This window comes from Felis catus, chromosome D3 (assembly GCF_018350175.1).
Source record: "Felis catus isolate Fca126 chromosome D3, F.catus_Fca126_mat1.0, whole genome shotgun sequence".
NCBI classification, from domain to species: Eukaryota; Metazoa; Chordata; class Mammalia; order Carnivora; family Felidae; genus Felis; species Felis catus.
In genome coordinates, this window is record NC_058379.1 from 27,444,212 (window position 1) to 27,468,176 (window position 23,965).

General features: G+C 54.4%; 1 protein-coding gene across 7 annotated transcripts in view; it reads right to left on the reverse strand.

Annotated features, from left to right (window-relative positions):
* Positions 1-23,372, reverse strand: part of LOC101100421 (proline dehydrogenase 1, mitochondrial) — a 65,538-nt gene extending 42,166 nt beyond the window's left edge. The window contains exons 1-13 of one of the 7 annotated variants that reach the window (XM_011287910.4): positions 22,755-23,211; positions 18,186-18,394; positions 12,734-12,768; positions 12,088-12,237; positions 10,558-10,622; positions 10,237-10,353; positions 9,780-9,859; positions 8,959-9,040; positions 7,465-7,557; positions 7,226-7,372; positions 6,242-6,417; positions 4,959-5,057; positions 2,284-2,354 (exon numbers count right to left, since the gene is read on the reverse strand). In XM_011287910.4, the coding sequence (XP_011286212.1) occupies positions 2,291-2,354; positions 4,959-5,057; positions 6,242-6,417; positions 7,226-7,372; positions 7,465-7,557; positions 8,959-9,040; positions 9,780-9,859; positions 10,237-10,353; positions 10,558-10,622; positions 12,088-12,237; positions 12,734-12,768; positions 18,186-18,394; positions 22,755-23,045 (1,608 nt within the window). In that variant the 5' untranslated portion in view covers positions 23,046-23,211 and the 3' untranslated portion in view covers positions 2,284-2,290. Of the gene's footprint in view, positions 1-928; positions 1,073-2,283; positions 2,355-4,958; positions 5,058-6,241; positions 6,418-7,225; positions 7,373-7,464; positions 7,558-8,958; positions 9,041-9,779; positions 9,860-10,236; positions 10,354-10,557; positions 10,623-12,087; positions 12,238-12,733; positions 12,769-18,185; positions 18,395-22,754; positions 23,212-23,266 lie in introns of those variants that run through there. The other 6 variants (XR_890916.4, XM_045041980.1, XM_003994942.6 and 3 more) reach the window with 6 other exon arrangements.
* Between the last annotated feature and the right edge of the window lie 593 nt (positions 23,373-23,965).

Genomic DNA, 23,965 nt, shown 5'->3' on the forward strand with positions numbered 1-23,965 from the left:
CAGGCCTGCCCCAAAGCCTGGCCTGGGTAAGCCATCAAAAGACCCTCCTCCAACCCCTTTTTGAGCCCCTCTCCTTCAGTGCCACATCCCCTCCGTCCCACCCGGTCTCTTGTCCTCCCCTTACTGGCTGCTCTGTCCCATACAGCAGCACCAGCCACTGGTGCCCGCTGAGTCTCTGAAAGTCAACTGGTCTAAACGAAGATGTGCTAGAAGTATCTTAACACACATGGGATTTTGAAAACTGGAAAAAAGAATGTATTGTTTTTCTGAAATACTGAATATAGGTAATATTTTGGATATGTTGGCCTAATTGAAAGGTATTACTGAAATTAACGTCATCTCTTATGTGGCTAGTAGAACATTTAGAATAGATGTGGCTCACATTTCTCTTAGTGCTGCCCAACATCTGGCCCCCAACTGTGCCCAGCACCCTCTCCTGACTTCATACCTCCCTTGTATGGTCTTAGAAAAATTTCCAAGGTTTGCAATGTCTACTTACTGAGGATTCTTATATTTTTACCTCCAGCTTGCTGTATCCACATGTCCAGACTCAATTACCAGCGCTCTGGAATCTGCCCTCATCCTTCCACCTCCCTCCAAGGGCATGTTTAGCCTGGGTCCTCCTCACACGCACCCAGGCTGCAGGCCAGCAGTGTGCTTCCCTGTCTCCAGGGTCCCCCTCTTCTCACTGTCTCAGGCCCCTCACTCCTAGAGCATTGAGGACATCTCACCCCGGCCCTCCACATGAGGATCATCCTCCAGAGGTCTTCTCCCTCTTTCTGTCAGAGTGGCTCCAGTGTGGGGGCCACCTACTCTAAAGCAGGCCATGGTCTCTACCATGTGGCCCCAGTCTCCAATTTAAGTATCTCTGTCCCTCACTGGAACATGAACCCTGTGAGAGCAGGGCTGCCACCACGTTGCTGCCCACCTGACTGGCAGTGGTGGGGACATTCATGCGGTTCCTGCAGAAGTGGCTGCTGACCCCTCTCCACCCGCTAGGCCATGTGACTGCAGCTTCTCCCAGCAGGCAAGGTTCTCCACCTGGCTTCTGAGCTAGGCCTCCTGACTTCCTCTGGCCAAAAAGAGAGGAGCAAATGTGATGTGGGCAAAGGCTTGCCCTCTCAGGGCTTCTGGAAGCCTGAGACCACCATGTGGCAAAGCCTGCACTGGCCTATAGGAAACTAAATGTGATGCAGTCCCTTTGCTGCCCCAGCCATGAATGAAGCCATTTAGGTCCAGTCAGGCCTTAGCTGACCACAGATACAAGTCAGATCTCAGGGCAGGGCCAGCAGAAGCAGTCCCCAGCTGAGCCCAGCGAACACTGCTGGCCCATAGAACATGCTGTTGTTCAGGCCTCTTGAGTTCTGGGTTGGCTTGCCACTCAGCCAAAGCTTACACAGGCTGTCTGAGCTCCCTGATGTGGCATCAGAGACCCACACTATTTCGTCAGGGAAGGTAAGCCCAAGCTGCCATGGGCTCCCCAGCTCCCAGTGCAGGAACACAGAACCATGTCCTGCAGGAGCCAAGCCTTCTCCATGATAGTATTTGTGGAGCGTGGCACGGGCCCTGGGGGCTATGAGAAAGGAGAGCGCACTCAGCTGGCACTTCAGACAAAGGAAGCCGCGTCCAGGGCAGAAGCCTCCCTGGCTAAGATGCCAAGAACAGGCTTATTCTAGGCAGGAAGATTCAGAAAGCAGAAGAGAGGAAGCCCTTCTGAAGGCAGGTTATACCTTTAGAACTTTCACTCTTTTCTGTCTAGCTGGTGAGTGGCCTACCTGTGACCCCTACCTAAAATGGGAGTGGTCAGGCAAAGCCTGCTGAGCTTATAACTGAAACCTAAGAAGATGCCACTTGTACATCACTGACCCTGTGGGCCTGCCACTTGTGTAGGGGTCCAGGTTCCCAAGTGCCAGGCCAGGGGCACAGGGAGGCTCTTTGTGTACATCATCTAGTGGATGATCAAGTTTCCATCACGGAGTAACAATATTTTTTAAGTCTAAGGGAAAACCAGGTTTTAAGATTTGCAACTTAAACCATCTGTTTTAAAAATCAAACCAGAATTTTTTTTTTTTCACCAAGCACAAAAGGTACCCCTGGCTCTCTGACATCCAGTCACAAGGCTGGGGCATCCAAGGCAGTAAATGAGCAGCTGGGAAGTCCCCAGGGATGGAGGGAAGAAGGTGGAGCAGTCCTGTCCAGCTAGGACTCCACTCAGCCCCTCACCAATCCCACAGAAACAGCCAGACCCTGATCCTGGCAGGGACTCTCAGGAGGGAGACTTACCACAGTCTTACTCGGCCTGGGTGGCACTGGTGGCCTCAGCACTCACATCCCCACCCTGATAGCTGCAACTGCTGTGCATTAGAAATCATGGTTTTCACTAACGGGAAAACATGCTCAGCATCACTCATCATCAGGGAAATATAAATCAAAACCACAATGAGGCACCACCTCACACCTGTCAGAATGGCTAAAATTAACAACTCAGAAAACAACAGATGTTGGTGAGGATGTGGAGAAAGGGGAACCCTCTTGCACTGCCAGTGGGAATGCAAAGTGGTGCAGCCACTCTGGAAGACAGTATGCAGGTGCCTCAAAAAATTAAAAATAGAACTACCCTAGGGATGCCTGGGTGACTCAGTAGGTTGAGCATCTGACTCTTGATTTCAGCTGAGGTCACAATCTCAGAGTTCGTGGGATCGAGCCTGCTTGAGATTCTCTCTCCCTCTCTCCCCCCTCAATCTCAAACAAACATTTAAAAAATAGAGCTAGCTACCTACAATCCAGCAATTACACTACTATGTATTTATCCAAAGGATACAAAAATTCTGATTTGAAGGGGAACATGCACCCCAATGTTTATGGCAGCACTATCAACAATAGCCAAATTACTGAAAAAGCCCAAATGTCCAACTGACGAATGGATAAAGAAGATATGGTGTGTATGCATGTATGTATGTATATTATATATATACACATACATACACACACAATGGAATATTACTTGGCGACCAAAAAGAATGAAATCTTGCCATTTGCAACAATGTGGATAGAACTAGAATATATTTTTTTTTAATTTTTTTTTTCAACGTTTATTTATTTTTGGGACAGAGAGAGACAGAGCATGAACGGGGGAGGGGCAGAGAGAGAGGGAGACACAGAATCGGAAACAGGCTCCAGGCTCTGAGCCATCAGCCCAGAGCCCGACGCGGGGCTCGAACTCACGGACCACGAGATCGTGACCTGGCTGAAGTCGGACGTTTAACCGACTGCGCCACCCAGGCGCCCCTAGAACTAGAATATATTATGCTAAGCAAAATAAGTCAGAGAAAGACATATCATGATTTCACTCATAAGTGGAATTTAAGTAACAGATGAACATAGTGGAAGGTAAGAAAAAATAAGACAAAAACAGAGAGGAAAAACAGTCCATAAGAGACTCTTAAATACAGAGAACAAACTGAGGGTTGCTGGAGGGGAGTGGGTTGGGGGAATGGGCTAAATGGGTGATGGGCATTAAGGAGGACACTTGTGATGAGCACTGGGTGTCATATGTAAGTGATGAATCACTAAATTCTCCTGAAACAAGTATTATATGTTAAATAACTTGGATTTAAATAAAATTTTTAAAAAATAATAGTTTTCAGGGGCGCCTGGGTGGCGCAGTCGGTTAAGCGTCCGACTTCAGCCAGGTCACGATCTCGTGGTCCGTGAGTTCGAGCCCCGCGTCGGGCTCTGGGCTGATGGCTCAGAGCCTGGAGCCTGTTTCCGATTCTGTGTCTCCCTCTCTCTCTGCCCCTCCCCCATTCATGCTCTGTCTCTCTCTGTCCCAAAAATAAATAAACGTTGAAAAAAAAAATTAAAAAAAAAAATAGTTTTCAGCTGCAATTTTAGGCTGTGAAAAAGCAGTGCCATCACAAGCAGAGAATAAGCACTGCTTCACCAAATGGGTGTAGAGTGACCAGAGTCAGCTTGTCAGGCAGCTGGCTGTGCCATGCCTTGGCTGTTCATTCACTGCTTCTTCTGGAAGCCCTGCTTGGCCACAATTTGGCTGCCCTGCTTTGCTCTTGGAAAAGGCGAGGGCCACCAAGGCCACTGCCACCGTGCTTCCTGTAGGGCCTCAAGCCCAGGAAGGTGGAGACTGGGGAGCAGGAGGAGTGGCTAGGACCCCTCATGTGGTGCTCCTTGGGTTAAGATAGAAAACACAAAAACATGGTGATAACACTGGAATATTTAAGAATTTACTTCATGGGGCACCTGGGTGACTTGGTTGAGTGTCCGACTTTGGCTCAGGTCATGATCTCTGTGGTTCACAAGTTCGAGCCCCGTGTCCGGCTCTGTGCTGACACCTCAGAACCTGGAGCCTGATTCAGAGTCTGTGTGTCTCCCTCTTTCTATGCCCCTCCCCCCTCTCATGCTCTCTCTCTCTCTCAAAAATTTAAAAACATTTAAAAAAATGTTTTTTAATTTACTTCACCTTATTCCTATATCAGACTTGCATGGATTCTACCAAAGTTTTGCCCCACAAGACACACACTTAAAGAGAAAACAGACTATATTAAGTTCCAAATGCAGTTTAAAATGTTAAGAGTAACTATTTATAAATAAGATGATTATGCTGGAGGCTTCCTGAGGGGATCTGACATTGCACATTGTATTTGTGCACTTCAGAAAGCTATTTAAATCACCGAATGAAATTTAGTTTCTGATTTGAAATTTCAATAAGTCAGGTATTAATTTTTAAAAACCCAAGTCACTGCAAATAGCCTTTTTGCTACTGCAGTGCCAATGGCCAGCTGGACCTGGGGAGACAGGAAGCTTGTAGGACACTAAAGGTGCCACTCTAGCTCATCCCACAGACATCACCCCTAAATGCCACCACTCTGCATAGCTTCCACACCACCCATCCCAAGCCTTCCCTCACTAAGGAACACCAGACAGCTGAAGAGGGTGCCTACCTGCGCAGCGTGAAGCGAACTGTGTCCTCATTGTGAGAGGCCACCATCACTTTGGCCTTGGCATTGTGCTTCAGCTCCTCCAGGACATAATTGAGGCACCTGAAGGGAGTGCCACGTAAGCCCCAGCCTGTAGAGGCCACAAGCAGGCCCATGGCTGTCCAGCAAGCCCACTCCAAGTGTGGCCATGGTAATGGGACCAAGACTGTACTTGTCATTCCTCAACACCTCGTAGGTAAGAAAGAAAACGTGAGCAGTACCTGGGGCTAGACATTCAAAAGGAGACTACCTGGGACACAGTGCACTCAGGACAGATAGAGCTTTGCTTCCAGAAGGGGTCCATAAGGAAATTGAAGCCTCCCTGAGCATAGAGAGTGTGAGGGTTCTGCCATCTGGCAGCAATGGTGTGTGTCCTTATGACCATTTCCAGGAACATGTGACAACTATGTCTTTGCCCGTGAGTACAGGAGACAGGGGCAAAGTGTGCTATGAGTCACTACTGTAATGACCTGACAGCAAACCACCAAAAGCTCACAAAGATGGGCACTCTGCTGGCTGTTGGGTTAACACTGTGGGCCGGCATGCTGACACAGGAGGATCCAAATACGTGTTACATGGAAAAGCAAGGGCACAGGACTGAATGCACAATGCCAAAGCAGATGTGGGTATACCCATGGCACACTTGGATACTCCCAGAAAGCAGGGCACTGCCGGAGAGGGAGCGGGAGCCAAGGCACTCAGAGTCTATTTGCGATACACACACACACACACACACACACACACACACACACACACACACCCTCACAAAGAAAAAGCATGGGATCTGCCTGTCCTTGCTGCAGGACAAGGTCAGCAAGACAAACACAGCAAAAGCAGATGTAGAAACAGTTGATGATCCTGGTGTGTAATTTGGAAAGCAAATGGGCTGCATGCGAGGCAGGAGGGCTGCTCAGGGATCTCTTGTCCTAAGTGTCAACAAGAGCTGGCTGGGGGACCTGGGCCAGTTTAGTTTTATTCAGTAGACTTTTCTGTACTAAAAATCCACCTTAAAAGTTTTTAGAAAGGGTAAAACAAAAGCTGAGGATTCAAAAAATAAAAAGCATAGAAGATAATCAGCTCTGGTCTCAGGACAGAAGTCTTGCTCCTACAGAGGCTTCAGACACACTAGGCTGCTCCACAGTCAGATAGGGGTCACGTCAGGTCAGTTCCACCACCCCTGCCCTGTTTTGTCATTCCCCTCCCCAGGAAGCCATGAGGCCCCCAGGGGCCAAGAAGGGCTGGCGCACCTGTGATACATGGCATGAGTGGCCTCATACGTAGGGTTAATGGGGTCCTCATAGCCAATCTCCGCGGCACGGGCGCGTTCCTGGGCCATATATGCACCCCGCACCAGCTTGGCCCCAAAGCACCAGCCCTCACGGCGAGCCAGCTCCACATCCAGGGTGACGTTGTCATAGGCGTCCTGTGGGACCAGGGCCAAAAGTTGCTGCTAACCAGGATGGGGCCCCCTCCAGCCTGTGTCCCCTGAGGCCCAGGTGCTCAGGGAAGCAGGGAGACAAGTGTGAGTGAGGAAGGCCCTCCAACCTCCATCTCTAAGAAATGGTGACTCCTCAGTGTGGCCTGAGGACAACTTTGTTGGGGGACAGACTAGGTGCCAGCAGCCACGGTATTCTCCGGAGTCTTCTCGGGCTGACTCAGGGCCAAGGGATGTTGCCCCATCCACCCACCCACCCACCCACCCACCCACTTCCCCCGGCCATAGAGCCTTGACACCCATCCCACACCATCTCCTCCAAATACCTGGCTGGTCCCAGCGCAGCCCAGCCCAGGTTTGTGCTCAGCGACCCCACCCTCAAACACCCTGGGCTCCCTGAGGTACATGCAAGATTCTCAGCAAGTCTCTTTGTGGGAAGGGGACCAGAGATTTCATCTGATCCTCAGAGGGACCCAAACTAAAAAATGGCAGGAAATAAAAACAGCAGGAAAAAACTTACTCATGAGGCCTTCAAATTTTAGGGATTAAGGCACATGAAGCAGACTGCAAAAAGCCTCCTTCATCTTCCTTCTACCCCTTCAAAACCCTGTCTGGGATCTAAGGCCCAGAGAAGGGGCCAGTACACAGCCGGTAACAGAGTCCTGGGGCCTTTCCTCCCACTCAGAGGCTGGCACACTCAGGCAGAGGCCTCTCCCAGCACCAGCACAGGACTCAAGTGAGGGGCATCACCTGCAGACCGGTGGCGGAGGTGGGGGGCAGTAGGCAGGGGCCATACCTTGAGGTAGCACTGGTATGTGTTGAAGATGAGCGGCTTCTCTATGTTGAACTTGCGCTGCATTTCCAGTGTCAGGCGGCTGATGGCTGGCTGGAAGTAGGTCTGCTCGGCATCCACCATCAGCCGCACACCCACCTCAGTGGCTTTCTGAGAAGTGCGGGTTGGGACAGAAGGTTTGACTGGGATCAAGTGAGACAGGTGCCCCCCACCCTCTCTGGGCACATCCCAGGGTCCTCGACCTTGGCCAGGATGTCCATTCTTTGCAGCATCCTCGTCATCTGCAGCTCTTCCTCCTCCGTGAACTGTGACAGGAGAGGCTCCAGCTGTCCTGTCTGGGGCAGCATATGGTCAGGCCACAGCAGGGCTCCAAGCTCCCACCTCTCAAAGCCACAGCTCCCTCTGCCTGAGGGCACCCACCTGCCCCCATGTGCAGGTCCTACCAATACCCCAGGACCAGCAAAGGCTACCCCATCCCCTGCCTTGGTCACATGGTATCCCAGAACCTTGCTGCCAGCCAGCACCCTCTGACTCACAGGGCTAGCCGCCCCGGGTCACACCTACACCCAAGGTGTCTGCTCCCACACAAGGGTGAGGAAGAAACCCTTGATCCATCCGATCACCCAGAAGGACTCAGCCCCTAGCAGAGAGAGGGATCGGAGAAAGAGTGGTGGCTAAAAGCAGGAGGGAAAAGTTGCAGGAGACAGACAACACAGAGCGGGGACAGAGGCACCATCTCCAGACAGTGGTGGCCTTCAGGGAGCTGGCAGGTCAGCAGAAAGCTGGTGCTCAGCAGCTGGGGTGGGGGTGGGGGTGGGGGTGGGGGTGGGTTTGCGGGGGGGGAGCACCTACCCTGGAGGCCTGTGCAGCCCTGGGCCCTCTGCTAGCCCCAAATGCCCACTAACACTGCCCGGGGCACTCTCAGTGGGGCCTCAAGCATGCCCTTCCATTGGCCCTCGGTGTCTTAGCTTGGGGACTGAGCCCTCCATCAGCTGGGGCCGGATACTTGTGGAAGGCAGTATCTGTGGGATGTTTTCCCAAGGGACTTCTGCTGCTTTCCATCCCAGCTCAGGGGTGGTTTCAAACAGGGCACAAATTCCAGGCACCTCCCACAGGCAGGATGGGGCAGCTGGGTGGGGGGGGTGGGTCTCATTCCTCTCCCCCTGAACACAGGCTGGCCTAGTAACTAACTTTTAACAAACAGAACTGGGCATAAGTGATGCTGTGGGACATCTGGAGCTAGGTAATAATGCTTCCGCCTGGCTCTCAGGGGACACTCAACCTAGGAACCCAGCCACCACATGGTAAGGAAGCCCTGGCCCACAGCCAGCATCAACTGCTGACTGTGTGAGTGGGGACCCACAATGACCCCAGCTCCCACCACCCTCTGAGAACCGCAAGGGAGACCTTGAGCTAGAACCACCCAAGCTGAGCCCTGTCCTTCCAGAACTATGACGTGGGATAATATGATTACTGCCATTTCAGGCCAGTAATCATATTAGGTTTGAGGTGACCTGACATGCAAGGAGAGAGGACACAGGTCTCTCTCCCCTTCTGTGGGGCACTCATGGATCTGTCCTCTTCCTCCAGACCACAGGGGTGTTATGCAGCCAGGAAGGACTCTGGTTTCATCCAGCTGCGACCCCAGCTGCTGCCTCAGGGAAAGCAACAGGGAACATTTCCCTTCTCAGCCTTGTGCCCCTGTGAGACAGGGTGAGGGGGCGAGGGGTCATCACCTGCATGTTAGGGACCACCAGGTGCTTAGAGAGCTCAGTCCTGCTGTCGATGAGGCTGCTCCAGTCCAGTAGGTCCAGAGTGCTGTGGAAGAAGCTGCATCAGCACACGGGTGCTAGGATCTGTGGGGGGGCCTAGGCCCCAACCAGCCCATTCCTTAAAAGAGCATCCCAAGCCCAACCCCCACAAAACTTACCTCAGCTTTCAGTTTCAAAGGACAGACAAAATGTTAACATCATCCTCTGTTTACAAAATGGAAACCAAAACCAGAACATTCTTGCGTCAGGGTGGTGGCAGCTATAAAAACCCAGGGAGAACACCAAGAACACCACGAGCCATGTCAGGCTTGGGAAAGAGCCAAACACGGGAGGCCAGGAAGGAGGCAGACCCTGCACGTAAGGGGACAGCCTCTGCCAGTCCAGGGAACCTGGTGACCTCAGGTCCAGCCCCCAGGTCTCTCAGGATGAGGCACGGGCCCCTCCAGGATCTCAGCTGCCCTGACCCTCCACCTACCTGCCGTGTGGGTCCCAGGAAGGGCTGAGTGTGGCACCCTCATGCTAGGACCTGAATAATTCTGTGAGCAGCCCTGCCGGTTGTTGTCTAAGCTAGCCCTGGGCTAGCTGCAGCCCCAGCCCCCAGGACTCCAGACTCCCTGTCAACTCCTGCTGTATGTCTCAGGGAACAGGTCCTTCAGCATTGTCACCCCAGGCCCATGCTCTTCAGGAGGGCAATCAGGACTGGGAGAAGCCGTTGCAGCTCAGCTGGAACCATGGCTGAACCAGAGCATACACTCCCAAATTCCCAGCTAGGGGGCTACTCTTACCCAGACACGCCCAAGGTCTCCGCAGTGAACCAGCTCTCAATCTCCGTCCTGGATGCGATGCCCATCTTTGCCACACTTTCCTTGAGAAGTGAGAAGGTGGCATTCCCATGGACGTGCCCCAGCCCTATTCACTAACATTTCCTGTTTCCCTGAACATTTGTGTTGCTCTTTTGACTTTATTACACCATTAGCAAGAACAAGATAGTTTTGGCCTGTGTTTCTGTTCCATAGACAGGTCTAGTCCTACCTGTCCCTGATGCCCCTTCCCAAACCCAAAGCCAGCACTCAGCCATGTGCAGGGCAAGTACCCCCCTCCCTAAATCCTGCCGCCCAGCATGTCCTTAACCTCTGGGAACCCACCTCAAACACTGCCTGGCGAGGTCCCCCCAGGCAGGGCTCCTTCCCAAGCCCCCACTGTGTCCACCCACTCATACCCACGAGGGCAGGGCTGTCCCACCTGTAGCACTGCCACCTCCAGCTTCATGTCCGTGGCAGCCAGCCCAGCCTTCCCTTGCTCTGCAGCCATTTGGTGAAAGAATCGTCTCCACTTGGTCAGCACGTCTGAGAACTGCAGCTGCAAGTGCAGGCCTGAGGCACCGGCTCTGGCATATGCCCAGCTCCCTGCCCCCAGGGAGCATAGCTCCAGGCCCCCTCCCAGTCCTTCCTGTGTGCCTGGCTCCCAGCACCAAGTTACCAATACATGAGCTTTCACTTAATGCTCATAGCAGCCCCAAGTTCTTACAGACTGTCTCTGCAGGTGGAAGGTTCTGGCACTTACCAGAAACTGGGGTCTCCCCAATGCGGTGAGCTTGATGGCTGAGAAGCCATCATCACTGGCTCTGCCTGTCAGAAGCCACAGGAATAACCATTAGGGCTCCACAGGGGGATGAGGAGGACCAGGAGCCTGTGCCCAGAGCGTATACCACTCAAGAGTGACAGACATGTGACAGACTGCAAATGGCTGGCGTGGCCCCCTCTTCTTATCAATTACCTACAACATACATGGTACTGGGTCTCCCTGACAGATGGGCCCCCAAGACCACCAGGGAGCCTTGAATGATCCAGTCGCCAAAACTGATGACAGTGCAGTGGGACCAGCAGATCTCTCCCCCCTCCCCCATCCAAGCCTAGCAGGGGCTGCAGCAATGTCTGGGTGGGCTGCCTGCTCCCCAGCATGCATGCCTTACCCTCCCTAGAAGTAGTTCTAGTGACAGCTCAGCAATCTCAGGCTAAGGTGGGTGGCACCAAGGATCCCTGCTGCCCCCTGCCCCCAACAGGAGGGGACAGCCCAGCAAGGAGTCAGATATCCTCGGCTACTGGCTAACCATTTATGAGCAGAAGGACCATGTTTCTACCAAGCCCATAAATGCCCATGTACACAGCTACTCAGATACCCCACCTTGGAGGCAGGAACAAGCAACTTGGCAGGGTTTGTTGGCCACATGGGCCCAGGAATGCAGTGGGCAAAGGAGCCAGTGAGACTGGCCCATTCTGTCCCTGCCTCCATGTCCTCTCCCATGCCACTGGCACCCCAGGCTGCCCGTGGGGGGATTCACAAAACACAGAAATGCCCAGTGAAACACAGGATGGAGCACCGAAGGCATTCAATCACACTTGCCTCTCTCCTCCCTTCCAGAAACCCATGACCCATCTTGGCTTCTGTGACCTTTGCTTCAGGCAGAGCAGGCACAGAGGTAAGGAGGCGCACCGTGCTCTGGACTCTCTCTGCCTGGCATCTCCCCAGCGCTGATCTCAGAAGGCTGCTTCTGAGTACAACTCACTCCTGCTCCTTCTAGCGTTCAGAAGGTACAGAGCCCACTGATGGAAGGGCTGCTGGGGCCACATGGTGGGCTGCGCTGTGGCTAGGGGGATGTCCTAAAGAGTAAAGGACTCAGAGGCTCACTTAACTCACCTCCCTTGGCAGGCTCTCCACATAAGGCCAGGCAGGAGGAGTCCTCTGTGGCAACAGCACAGCCATTGGCAAACCCCAGTGCCACATGTGGTGAGGCTCAAGCCCCTGACCTATATGGGGGTGCTGCTCAGCCCACTGACAGCCTTACTGAGGTTCACATCTGGGCACTAGTATCTAGGAAGGGGCAGGAGGTACTAGGCTCCTTGGGTAGGAGCTGTACTCAGGCGTGACCCCAGTGTGACCTAAGCCCAGCCTATCTTCCCCAGTGTCACCCATGGTCATCCCTCATGACTGTCCAAGCCCCAGGCAAGTGCTCTAGCCTGGCCTTGCTTTCACCCACCAGCATCTCTACACAAAGAGGTTGAGCCTCCCTGGCAGGTGTACAGCTGGCCCCACCTGAAGCCTCAATGCAGCGCAAGAACGTCTCCATGTGGCTGTCACACTTGGCTTCATTGGCATAGAAGTAGGTGCGGGCACTGATGACACCATCCCTGCGGTCTCCAAAGGCCCGGTGGGCCTGGTACTGCTTCTCCCTCTTACTTGTACCTGGAGGGATGGGCACATGGCCTGAGCACACACAGGCTCTGTGCTGTGCTCTGGCTCCCATCCCACTCTAGGCAAACATGGGGCTTCCCCTGCATCCAGCAGGACCTGCCCATGGCCCACAGCCCTCTTCCCTCAGGACAGGCTCCTTAGCAGCCACAGCCCCCCTCCACTGTGCTGCCCACCACTCCCTGCTCCTATACTCAATGTTCCTTCCCCCTGGCCAAATCCTAGTCACATGGCAAACTCGGGCCAAAAGGCAGAACCCAGACCCACTTAGGACAAGGGGATGAGGACCCCTGGGAAGGCCCTGAGGATGTCAGCAGATCTGGAGTAATGGCCTGGGTGCACACAGGGAGAAGCCACATAGGCACAGGGAGGAGCCTTGGCCCCAAGTCTTGCCTGTGCCCTTGAACCTAGGTCTCCCAAGTAGGGGTGGTGAGGGTGAGGGGGGCAGGTGGTGAAAGTATTTGTTCCTGAATGGCCTCCTCATACTCACCACTGCCCTCCCTCTCTACAGCCGATGTACAGGACCTGTGGGAAGGAACAAGAGGGTGAGGGTGGGTCACACCACCTCAGGCTGCAAGTGACAAGCACGTATTCCCTTTGAGCAAGCAGAGGTGAGAGGAAGCCAGGAGTGGAGTCCTGAACCTGACCTGACATGGCAGACTGTACAAGAATAGCTGGGTTAGCCTGGGCAGGTAAGAGTGACTCAGGTGCCCCACCCGCCTCCTTACCCACCCCAGGCCTGCAGGGTCACCTCCCCTGAGCAGGGCAGGGCAGCAGCCTCACAGACCAACTTGGCCTACAAGCTCTGCACCCTGGAGAAGGCTCAGATTCCTCATGGGTAGGTGAGGAGTGAATAAAACTAGCTGATAGCCCAAGGCAAAGAGGAGGTGCTTGATGAAAGCTAGCTATGGGAGCATTCCTTCTGAGGGGAAGACAGAGCCTCAGGGCCAGCCAGGACTGATAAGGAACGGAGCCCGACAATTACCAAAGTACAAAATTCCCAAAGCTGAGGCTGCTTGCTCTGCCCTAAACCCCCTGCATCCAGGCACCTCCAATCACTAGGAACCCCAGGCCAGGCTCTGGGCTCCTGCCCAGATGCACAGCTAGCCCCACCTCCAGCCACTGCCTGCCAGCGCCCTGCTTCAGTCTTGCCCCTTAGGTGTATCTTCTAACCAGTAATCAGAATTTGTCTTTTAAAATGCAAGCCCTCCCCTGGCCTCCCATCACAAGGGAATAACACCCCCCAGTCCTCATGAGGACAGATCAGTGAGGCCAGTCTGAGAACATGGTTGCCTCTGCCCACCCTCAGGCCTCCCTGCAGTCCCTTGGCCATGCCCTCGCCACCCCTGCCTGGTCTGCCCCCACCCAGGTGCCCCCTCACCCAGAATGCCTGCCAGAATCACAACAGACACCATCCCCCTCTCAGTGGCTATGACATCTGGGACAGCAAATGTCATGGCTAAGCCTACTCAGATGAAGGAGCCGCTCACCATTACTGTCCTGGAGTGGCATTCGAGCAGCTTTGTCCATCATCTGACTTTGTATTTAAAGCCTCTTAAATCAGTTCCCACAGAAAGAGTGCAGCTGAAGCCCTGTGGCTTATCTGGTGAACTCCTAAATGCTCAGACCCCTGGGGGCCCCTGAGGTTCTGCCCATACTTCACAGGAAAAGGACAGTGTTTTCCCCGTCCCCCACCCCCTGCGCTGGGGCACTTGAGACAGAGGTAAAGCCAGCGAAGCCACAGAAAGCTAATTGCACCTGTGGTAGCCTCAAGCTGAATCAAAGGTCTAAGGCAGCTTTTGACCTCCCTGCTCCTGCACCCAAGGGCTACCAGCCGCCTTCCAGGGAGCCCTCCCTTTAGACCCTGGTTCCTGTGTAACCCCAGGGCCCATATCTGGCAACTGTGAGCGAGGATGCCCAGGTCAGGACCCGGGAGTCCCAGTAGCTGGGACAGTTCACAGGGGCCGCGCACATGGCTACACAGCCCATAAGACCCCCACCTGGGAACAGGGGACAAGAGCCACTTCATGCCAACCAGACATATGTGCTTGACATACAGAAGAGGGTGAGGTGTGCCTGTGTGACAATATCTGACTCTGTAACATAAGGGAGGGGGTCAGCCCCACACACAACATCCCCACTGGGAACAAGGAGCACCTGTAAGACCAGCCCCAAGCTGTGGTCCAGGTACAACCAGGCAAATAGCATGACTCAGGACCCACCATCTGCACTAAGGCATGGGTCTAACCAGCAAGGACGATGGCTGCTGGGGACTGGGGCCTTCTCTGTAACCACACAGCCCATGGCTCAGGGAAACACAAGTATTCACCTTCAAGGTCCCTGCCTTCTAGGTAGGCTGCATTCTTTCACATGGGCCCCCAGGGACCCAGCACTGTGTAAGGTGCCCACTCAACATTTCCACAGCTGGCCTACCCACCCTCCAAGCCCCAGCCAGCCTCCAAAGGGTGTGGGCCATTCCCATCCTCACTGCCAGTAGGTTCAGTGGCAGGAAAGCAGTCAGAGTCTGTGCTATTTCCATCCATGAACCTTCTGGGCACAAACCAGAGAGGAAGCACTTTAGAAATGGACTGAGCAGAGGAACTGGGTCGGCTGCACAACCATGTGGTCAGGGGGACAGCGGCCTGTCTCTGAGCAGATGGCACTGAGAAGGATCAGGGTCACACTGTCAACCAGACCTGGTGGGTGGGTCACGAGAAGACAAAGATGGCAGCTGCCAGGTGCAGTGGAAGGGAGGAGGGTCATGTGACTGGCAGGGAACGGAAGAGACCGCCCAGTGCGAGCCCGCGCACACATGCACGGCCCAGGATGTGAAGGAGGGAAGAGAATGCGCCAAGGGGCAGAGGGGAGAAGAAGATGAATACAAGTGGCCCAGGGGGTTGAAGAGGCAGTAGGGAGGCCCTGACCATCTCTTGGCCACCTCCAAGCTCAGCTCACTACACTGGGTGATGTGTTGACTGGACGCCTTTTAGAAAAAAGCAGAAAGTGAGGGGAATAAGGTAGCAGGAAGGAGTGAAGCACAGACAAGCCCAGTGGAGCTCATTCCTGCCTGCACATCCACATCCCTAGCCCCTCAGACCCTGGCTCCAGGCAGCACCTGAGTGTTCTGCGCACACCAGTCCTATAGAGCTGCCCCCACCTTGGGGCTCCACCGCCAGCCAGTCCTGTGCCTGCACAGGCAAGACAGACACACCTGCCATCCACACTATCCCCAGATGTCCTCGTCATAGTCAGTCATCAGGAGGTACACTTTCCCTATCCCCACAGCTCTCAGCTTACTGGGGAGACCCTATGGGGCTCCTGCCTTCTACCAGGTGTTCTGAGAAACACCATCCCGCCCCTGCCATATGTGGCTACTCTCTCCCTCTGCCACCTGTAGCCTCCTACCTCCTGCTTCCTGCCCAGGGATCCCTTCCAGGATCCCCTCCTCAGAACTTCAGGAGGCCTGCTGGGCCTCCTGTGCATTCAGACATTTCTATCCTTTCTGTGCCTCACATGGTTATGCCCACAGCAGGCCCAGCACCACCTGTACCCTTCCTACTCCAACCCCTGTGGCCTTAATTTGGGGTAGTGGCCTCTATATCACTCCCCAGAGCAGGGTCTATGTGCCTCGTGACAGGATTAGCAAAACAGACCTCTGGGCCCCACCGGGACACAGAAGTAGTTCTCTGCATGGGGGGCTGCATGGATGAAGGCTGCATGGTAGGAGTCACTCTTGACTAAACACCCAGGAAGCCAGGCAGGCAACTTGACAGTATAGATGTTCAACCAGCACCCACAAGCCTGGTTCTGTCACCCTGGTCCAGGCCTCTCCAAAGGCACATGCCTGGCAGCAGACCTGGGCATGAGTGGACACCTGCCACTGGCATCAGATGGTGGGCACCATGTTAGGGTGGGAGGGACCACCACTCACATCCCAAAGCCCACCAAGCAGGGCTGCTACATCATGATGGGTATCAACAGCAGCATGGCCCAGGGGCACAGGTTCCTTGGCTCCAGGACAGGGCAAGGCCAGCCCACATCCCAATGCTCCCCCTGCAGGACAGGAAGGAAGCCAGCCAGATCACCCTAGGAAAGAAGTCTTCACACCAGAGGGAGAAAATCCTATTGTGAAATCACTCTGCCCTCAACTTAGACACAGCGGGAACACAGAGTCCCTTAGTTATTCAACAGGCAGCCTCACTGAAGGCTGCAGCCCCAGGCCACAGTGAGGAACACACAGAGGGGTGCCAAACTGGAGAACCCTGCCTTTAAGACAGCAAATGGCTAGACAGGGGCTGGGCTCCCCAGGCCAATCCTCTGCTGCTGTTGCTGCTTGGCTTGGACATTCCGTTCCCAGGGCAGGAGCCTCATGTGATGCCTTTCCCTCCCCTCCCCTCCTGTCCCCATGCCAGAGCAAACACCCCAGCATGTGACAGGGCAGGTTACTCAGCAGGCCTGTCTCGAGCCTCATGTGGTTGGGCACAGTTGCTATCAGAACTAAGGGTCCTAAATGCAAGCAAGGGCCTGGCATGGAGGGGTGCATGTATCAGCACAGGAACCAGGCATTTTGCACAGAAAGGGCTGGTCTTGCCGGGATCTACTGTGAGGCCACCTCTCCCGGAAGCAGAGGGTGACCTTGTCCTCTAATTTTTTTCTGTGGCCCAGAAATGTAGGTCAGGGAGGTACCCATCTGTCCCTATACCCACTGCCCAGAGAACAGGTCCTACAGCAAGTTGGTGATCTCAGGAGGAGACCCCAGGCCAGCCCGTCACACTGCTCCTGGCTGCACATTCCCTTCTTGGACCCCTGGGTAGGCACCAGGCTTGACAGGCTCCATACTTACCAGGCAGGGCCCACCTGCTAATTAGAAAATCCTCCCAAGAGCTAGGCAAGGGTTGGGCAGTGGTACCTGTCCAACAGATTAGCAATGCCTCAGAAGAAATGCTTTAGTAGAACAGAAAGCCGGAGCACCTCCTACATCAGGGTCAGAAAACGGTTTTTGTAAACGGTCAGGTAGCTTCTATCTTCAGCCTTGTGGGCCATATGGCATCTGTCACAGCTACTCAACTCTGTTCCTCTAGGTCAAAAGTGATTTGAATTTCATATACTTTGTTTTCAAATGTTTATTTTTGAGAGAAACAGAGAGAGAAAGAGAGAGAGACAGAGCATGAGTAGGGAAGGAACAGAGAGAGAGGAAGACACAGAATCCAAAGCAGCTCCAGGCTCTGAGCTGTCAGCACAGAGCCTGCCACGGGGCTTGAACTTATGAACTGTGAGATCATGACCTGAGCCGAAGCTGGACGCTTAATCGACTGAGCCACCCAGGCGCCCCGAATTTCACATACCTTTAAAGTGTCACAAAATAGGGGCGCCTGGGTAGCTCAGTCAGTTGACCATCTGACTTCTGCTCAGGTCATGATCTCACAGCTCATGAGTTCAAGCCCCGCGTCAGGCTCTGTGCTGACAGCTTGAAGCCTGGAGCCTGCTTCGGATTCTGTGTCTCCCTCTCTCTCTGCCCCTAACCCACTCGCATTCTGTCTCTGTCTCTCTCAAAAATAAATAAACGTTAAAAAAAAATTTTTTTTTTAAGTGTCACAAAATAGTATTCTTGTTTTCTTTCAACCATTTAAAAAAGCAACAACCAATCTCACTTTGCAAATCACACAAAACCAGGTAGGCCAGCCACATTGGGCTGTGGGTCATGGTTTGCCAACCCCTATCCCTGCCCCTCCTCTAGGCTTGTGCACGCAAGACCTTTTGTGAAAGCCCCGAGCTGTCATCCTCACAGAGCAAAAAATACAAGAACCCCAGGCGGAACACAGGAGGGCCACTGGTAAGCAGACTGACCAAGCCCTCCTATCCTTAGGGACCTCCTCCCAGCCCAGCCCCAGGTAGCCCCAGGATGCTTTGGGGTTACAACCCAATGCCCAGGCAGGCCTTACTCCATCTCCTTGTGCTCTGCCTCCTGGGGGCTCAGATCCTCCTCCACCCCGTAGTCCAGGATGGAGCCCACGCCAAAGGCCCTGTTGTGCTGGATCAGGGGCCGGATGGACTCCTGGTCCTCACCAGCCACAAACTGTCCATAGAAGGTCATCTTCATCAGCTTGTCAAACAGCCTTTGCCCCAGAAGTCTCCTGGTGAGATGGAGCAGCTGAAAGGTAGAGGGAAAGGGCTGTCCTGGCTGCCTGGCCTCCCCCATCCCAGCAGGACACCCCTGCTTCCCCACCTACTTTGCTCCAACCATAAAGCCTTGACACACATCTCCCAAAGTCAAACACAACTCAGGGCCTTGATGTAACGGTGGACACCACCGGAAGCAGCTTGTCTCTCCACTTGTAGCTACTGTCAATCTACTCATCATGCAGGGCAGAGGTCCCAGTGCCACCCCCACGGCCACTCACACTTCTCTGCCCTGCACACTTACGGGTGACCCAAGCGGCACATAGCAGTGCCAGACTATCATTTGGTGGATAAAGAAATGAATAGCAGGTCTCTCTAGGAATAGCAGTGGGTGTGTTCGTAACATCCTCTGTCTTCATACCTCAGTGGGTTATGCCAGGTAGGAGGATTTGGTGCAACTTTCTAGCAGGCAAGCACCCAGATTTTTTAATATTTTTTTCACTGCTTATTCCCAGTCCCTAAAACAGTGTCTGGCAAGGGGCCGGCCCTCTAGTAGTTACTGAGCAGATGAACACATGCTAAATTCAGAAGGAGTCCGACTTCAACTGGAGCAAACATTAGGCGAATAATAAGCCAGGTGGCCTTCTACGAAGTACACAGTCATCCAGGGCCACAGCAGACCCACAGCTAGAGTGGACATGCCCCTGAAGAAGACAGTTGCCCATAAAGCACTCAGCTCCTCTAATCACATTTCACCATATCCTCAATTTCTGCCATCCTTTAAACAAAGTCCTGAGTCACTGCTTTGTGCCCAGTACAATTCCAGGCTAAACAAAAGAGAGAAGGAGCTCACATCAAGTCGGGAAGAGACCTCGATGGAGTGAGGCACCTCCACGGTGTGATTCAGAACAGGGGGTGAGGGAGTGACTGCCAGAGCACGGGTGGGAAATGTTTGCTAACTTAGACCCAGAGAGGGGGGCTTGCCAAGGCATGGAGGTGGAACGGAGTTCCTGCAGTAAGAACAGCCAGGGCAGGAAGGAGTGAGGACAATGGAGGCCCCTGAGCCTGGAAGGGATGGCTGCTTGGAGGGCACGTCTGCCACCTGTCTGGGAATTCCTATGTGTCCACTATCCCCCTCCACTTATCTCCAAGACAGAAAAAGCCTGAGGTCTGTCAAACCCAATGGATAACAGAACCCCTTTTGTGAGGAACATCTCTTGATTCAGGGCTTCAAGGAACAATCTCTAGTTTAAGCAGAAGTATGAGTAAATCAAACACCTTCATCCCCAAACCAGTCCTGAGCAGCCTCACATTGGCCCAAAGTCAGACACACCCTGAATCACAGGTGGGCATTTGGTGGAGATGCCTCAGGACCACACCTGAGGGCACCACAGGGCGTCCCAAGGACAAGGGTTTCCAGGCCATCACCTCTGCCTTGCTGCGACCTCTCTGTAGTCGTGTCTGATTTTATTGCATCTCATTAGGATTTTGTCTGTTTTTTTTTTTTAGAAAGAGATACAGAGAGAGAAAAAAAGGGGAGCAGGGCAGAGAGAGAGAGAGAAAATGGATCTTAAGCAGGATCCATGCTGGGCAATGTGGGGCTCCATCTCACGACCCTGGGATCATGACCTGAGCCAAAATCAAGAGGCAGACACTCTAACCGACTGAGCCACCAGGTGTCCTGCATCTCATTGTTTTTATAAACAGGATGAGAAAAAATTACAGCGCCAACTCGGGAGAATAGGACAGGGTGTCTCGGCACCATACAGCCTGGGCCAGTGGTCAGGGAGTCCATCGGCCAGAGCAGCCTCGCCAGTGGAAAAGCCAGGTCTTGATTATATCAAAAATCACCCTAGTGGCAGGTGGGGCAGAATCTGACACCCCAAAATCATTATCTGGCTCTGGGAAACCCCGACATTGTACATATCAGCTCTGAGAACTGTCAGAAACCACCATGTGCAGAAATGGGCCAGTCTTCTACTCTTGGCCCAGCAAACTTTCCTGTACAGGGCCACATGGTAAATAACATAGGCTGTGTGGGCCACACAGTCTCAGTCATAACTATTCAGCTCTGCTGACGAAGCACAAAAGCAGCCACAGCCAATGCTAATAGAAGAAGCAGGAGCAAGGCAGATGCTGGAATTTGGCTGGGGGGGGGGGGGGGGCGGGGCTGGGCTGATAACCTCCTGCACACCCTGCACTTCGCACTGACCAGCTCCTCAGGTGTAGGCGAGGCTCAGAGGGAATGACAGGGAAGGCCACCCAGGTCACTGAGCCGGTCACTTATCCTCTCACTCTGCCAAAGGGGAGGCCAGCCTATCACAGAAGGTTATGGAACCACATCGGACAGGGCTGGCAATTTTAAAGCTATCTCCAGAGCAAAGCCACCCCTTTAAAACCATCCTGGCATCAGGTGCATCCCTGGATGGCACAGCCTGAGATGAGGGTGGCGTCCCCTCCTCTCCAGGTAGGGGCATCCTTCATGGGTTTAGAAACTCACACCAGGAACACATATACTCACTTTCACTGTAAAAGACTCAAACAGATGTGTGCAGATCAAGAAGGGGTAAAGCCAGTTCTCTGTCCCACAAAGGCCACCATCACCATCCATCCTGTCTCCTTCCCTTTCTGTTACCCTCTTCTGCACTGGCTTATACCCAAGTACAAAAGCCTTTGTCATGGAAGACTTGGGTTTTCTAAACTCTTGTCTTCTGGCAAGGAAGGGACAAACTGGGTGCCAAACCAATGCAGCATCTCCAACTGAGCTCCTGCAGGCTGATACTCCCTGGGAACGGATTTATGATCCCCTACCCCGCCCCACCGAAGGTGCCACACAGACCCACACTGCTCAGCAGGAAGAATTTTCACTGCCGGCCAGAGGACAAGGTAAATGCTGGTTCTGAAGAGCAGCCTACAACCCTGCAGCCTGGTCTCTGCCCCATTTCCTCCAGCACCAGGCACCGAGGCCACGGCACCAGTATGACCCCTAGCAATGTTGTGGTGGAACAGGTCCCACAGGGGGCAGACAGAGTGCCGTTAGTGGGCTCCCTGAAGGCACCCCCAGGACACAGGTGGGACAGGAGGGGAGCCTGGGATAAGCCTCCCCACACCTCCAGGTACCTACAGTGGTCCTTGCACTCCAGCACTTTCTGGCACTTGGACAGTGGTCACCCACAGCACCCCCACGGTCTTCAGCTGTGCTGGCTTCTCTCTGGCTTTGATCCAAAGGAAGAAAGCTCAGAGAAATATGGCCTAGATGGCTCCAGCCTTCACTCCCTCCCTTCCAGTCACATGGCAGCAGGCACAGCTCCTGCACCACTTCTGCCCCATGCATCCCAGTCCCACCCAGCAGTCCCATGATGCCCCAACAGCAGGAGCCAGGTCCCTGTCCTTGTCCTCCACGGAGACTTCATGGCCAGCCACTTTCTCCCCTAGTCGTTCCCACCCCCCACCCCCGCCCCAGCTGCCTCCTCCCTCCTGACCCCTGCACCTCCAGAACTTGCTGCTCCTTTCTGCCCTTCAGACGCTGGTGCTCCTCAAAGGGTCCTCAACACCTCCACCCCTCACCAGGCTCCTTGAACCCCAAGTGTTCCTTTCTGCCCTCCTCTCCAGTTGGCCTGGGCTCTCCACAGCCACAAATTTGCCTCAGGACATCCACATCTACTGCAAACACAGATGACTTCCAGAAGCCTCCATAACTCCAGTTCTGCCCCTTCCGCCTCCTTCAGGGACCAAGGGAGGCAGTTATGATACCCTCAGCACAGCCTCGCTTGAGAAATCAACACCACCTGCATAAAGAGCCTTCCAGACACTTAGCACCAACATGCACCTTTGCAAACTGTTTCCAGGATCACCCTGAAATAACTGTCATCTCCATACACCCAGACTGACAGTGGCTAAGACGGCGTTCTGCTTTTTACTTCCCCAAAGCCCACACACTTTTCACAAGTTACTATATTGAAGTAATAAAAGCTGTAGTTCAAGGGGCTTCCCATTTTCCCTCAACACTGTTCGGAGTGGCTGTGTCTGGCGAGTTCCTGAGTCACAGTTTCTGAGAAACCAAGACCCTTCAATACCACCAAGACTCCCTTTTAGGCAACATTTAAAACACTCAATTTTCAGGTGACAACTTTGCATCATCACAAGGAGCATATAGCTTAAAAATTCAGAAACTGGTCTTTGTTTTTAGTTGGTAGTAACTGGCATTAGGAAAATTCACGAAGCTCAAAAGACAATGCAGGAAACACCTCCCCTTCCTGACTTCCCGGCTACAGGCAATGCTCAAGGCGCTCCCCCGCTTTACAGTGAAACTCCATAAAGGCTCCCGGAACACGCAGAGGATCCGGCGCGCTCCTCTGCGCACCTACCCACCCACATGCCCACCCGCGCACCTGCTCGTGGTGCGCCAGCAGCGCAGGTGAGGCGCACAAGCGCAACACCAGCAGGCTGCGCGCCAGTTCCCAGCTGCGCCGGCTGCGGTACGCCTCCTGAGTGTTGCCAAAGTCCACGACGGGCAACGGCGGTCGCGCACCTTCGGCCGCCCGGCATCCTGGAGTGGCCTCCCGGCCTGCGGCGGACTGCTCGCCAGCCGCGGACTGCTCGCGAGCCACGGGCGCCGTGGACAGTGGGGCGACGCGGGGAGTGCCGAAGCGCAGCACAGAAACGATGCACCTCAGAGCCATGGCGGGGCGTCCGCAAGCGCCAAGACTGCTTAAGTACGCGCGGCCGGCCCCGCCTCGCTCCGAGCTCAGCCGCGCTCTCTTCTAAAGGCCCCGCCCCAGGACCCGCGCTTTCTCTTCGGGAGGCCCCGCCCGCCCTGCCTTAGGATGCGCGCCTGATGCTGAGCCACGGCCCTCTCCGATAGACCCCCACCCACCCAGCGCCCTGAGCCACGCCCCCTTGCCTGGAGGGCCCGCACCACTCCTCGTGTGGCGTGGGCACCTTGTGAAGTCCCGTTCCGTCCCGCCCCGCTCCAGGACCCGCGCCTTCCGCCCTAGAAACCCCGCTCCGCACTCTGAGCCGCGCCCTCTCCTAGGGGTCCCCGCCTCCCGCCCTTGAGCCACACCCCCACGTCGGGAGGCCCTGAGTGGCGCCCTCCCCTTGGGAGGCCCCGCCCCGGCCTAGGATCTGAGCCACCTTGCTAGGGAAAGCCCGCCCTGGACTCCGCGCCGCGCCCTCTCCCCTAGGAGGCTAGACCCTTGAGAGTTCCCACATCCGGTACGTTCTGCGGCCGCCTCGGTCACTCAGTGGCGCCAAACGCGCTTGAAACCCTCCTTCTCAGCCTGTGGCCACACCCTCAAAGAAGACCCTGCCTTCTTGGATGCCTATTCCCAGCTTCATCTTTCCCCTAAGAGACTCCGCGCCTCCAGGGACTGGGTCCGCAACCAAGTGTGCGATTTCTCCCTGAGTTTCCCCGGTCCACATGCTGGCCTTGTGGGTCCGGAGCCCGCGCGTCGGCGCCATCACACACCTGCATACCTGGGCTCCTGCGTGGTCGTTGAGCCTCACGGACTCACAGCTGAGGCCGGGAGGACGTAGAAGCCATTAAGGCTGTAATGTGGTGTCGTTCCTCGTGCGTACAGGGACGTTTAGGAGGCCATCT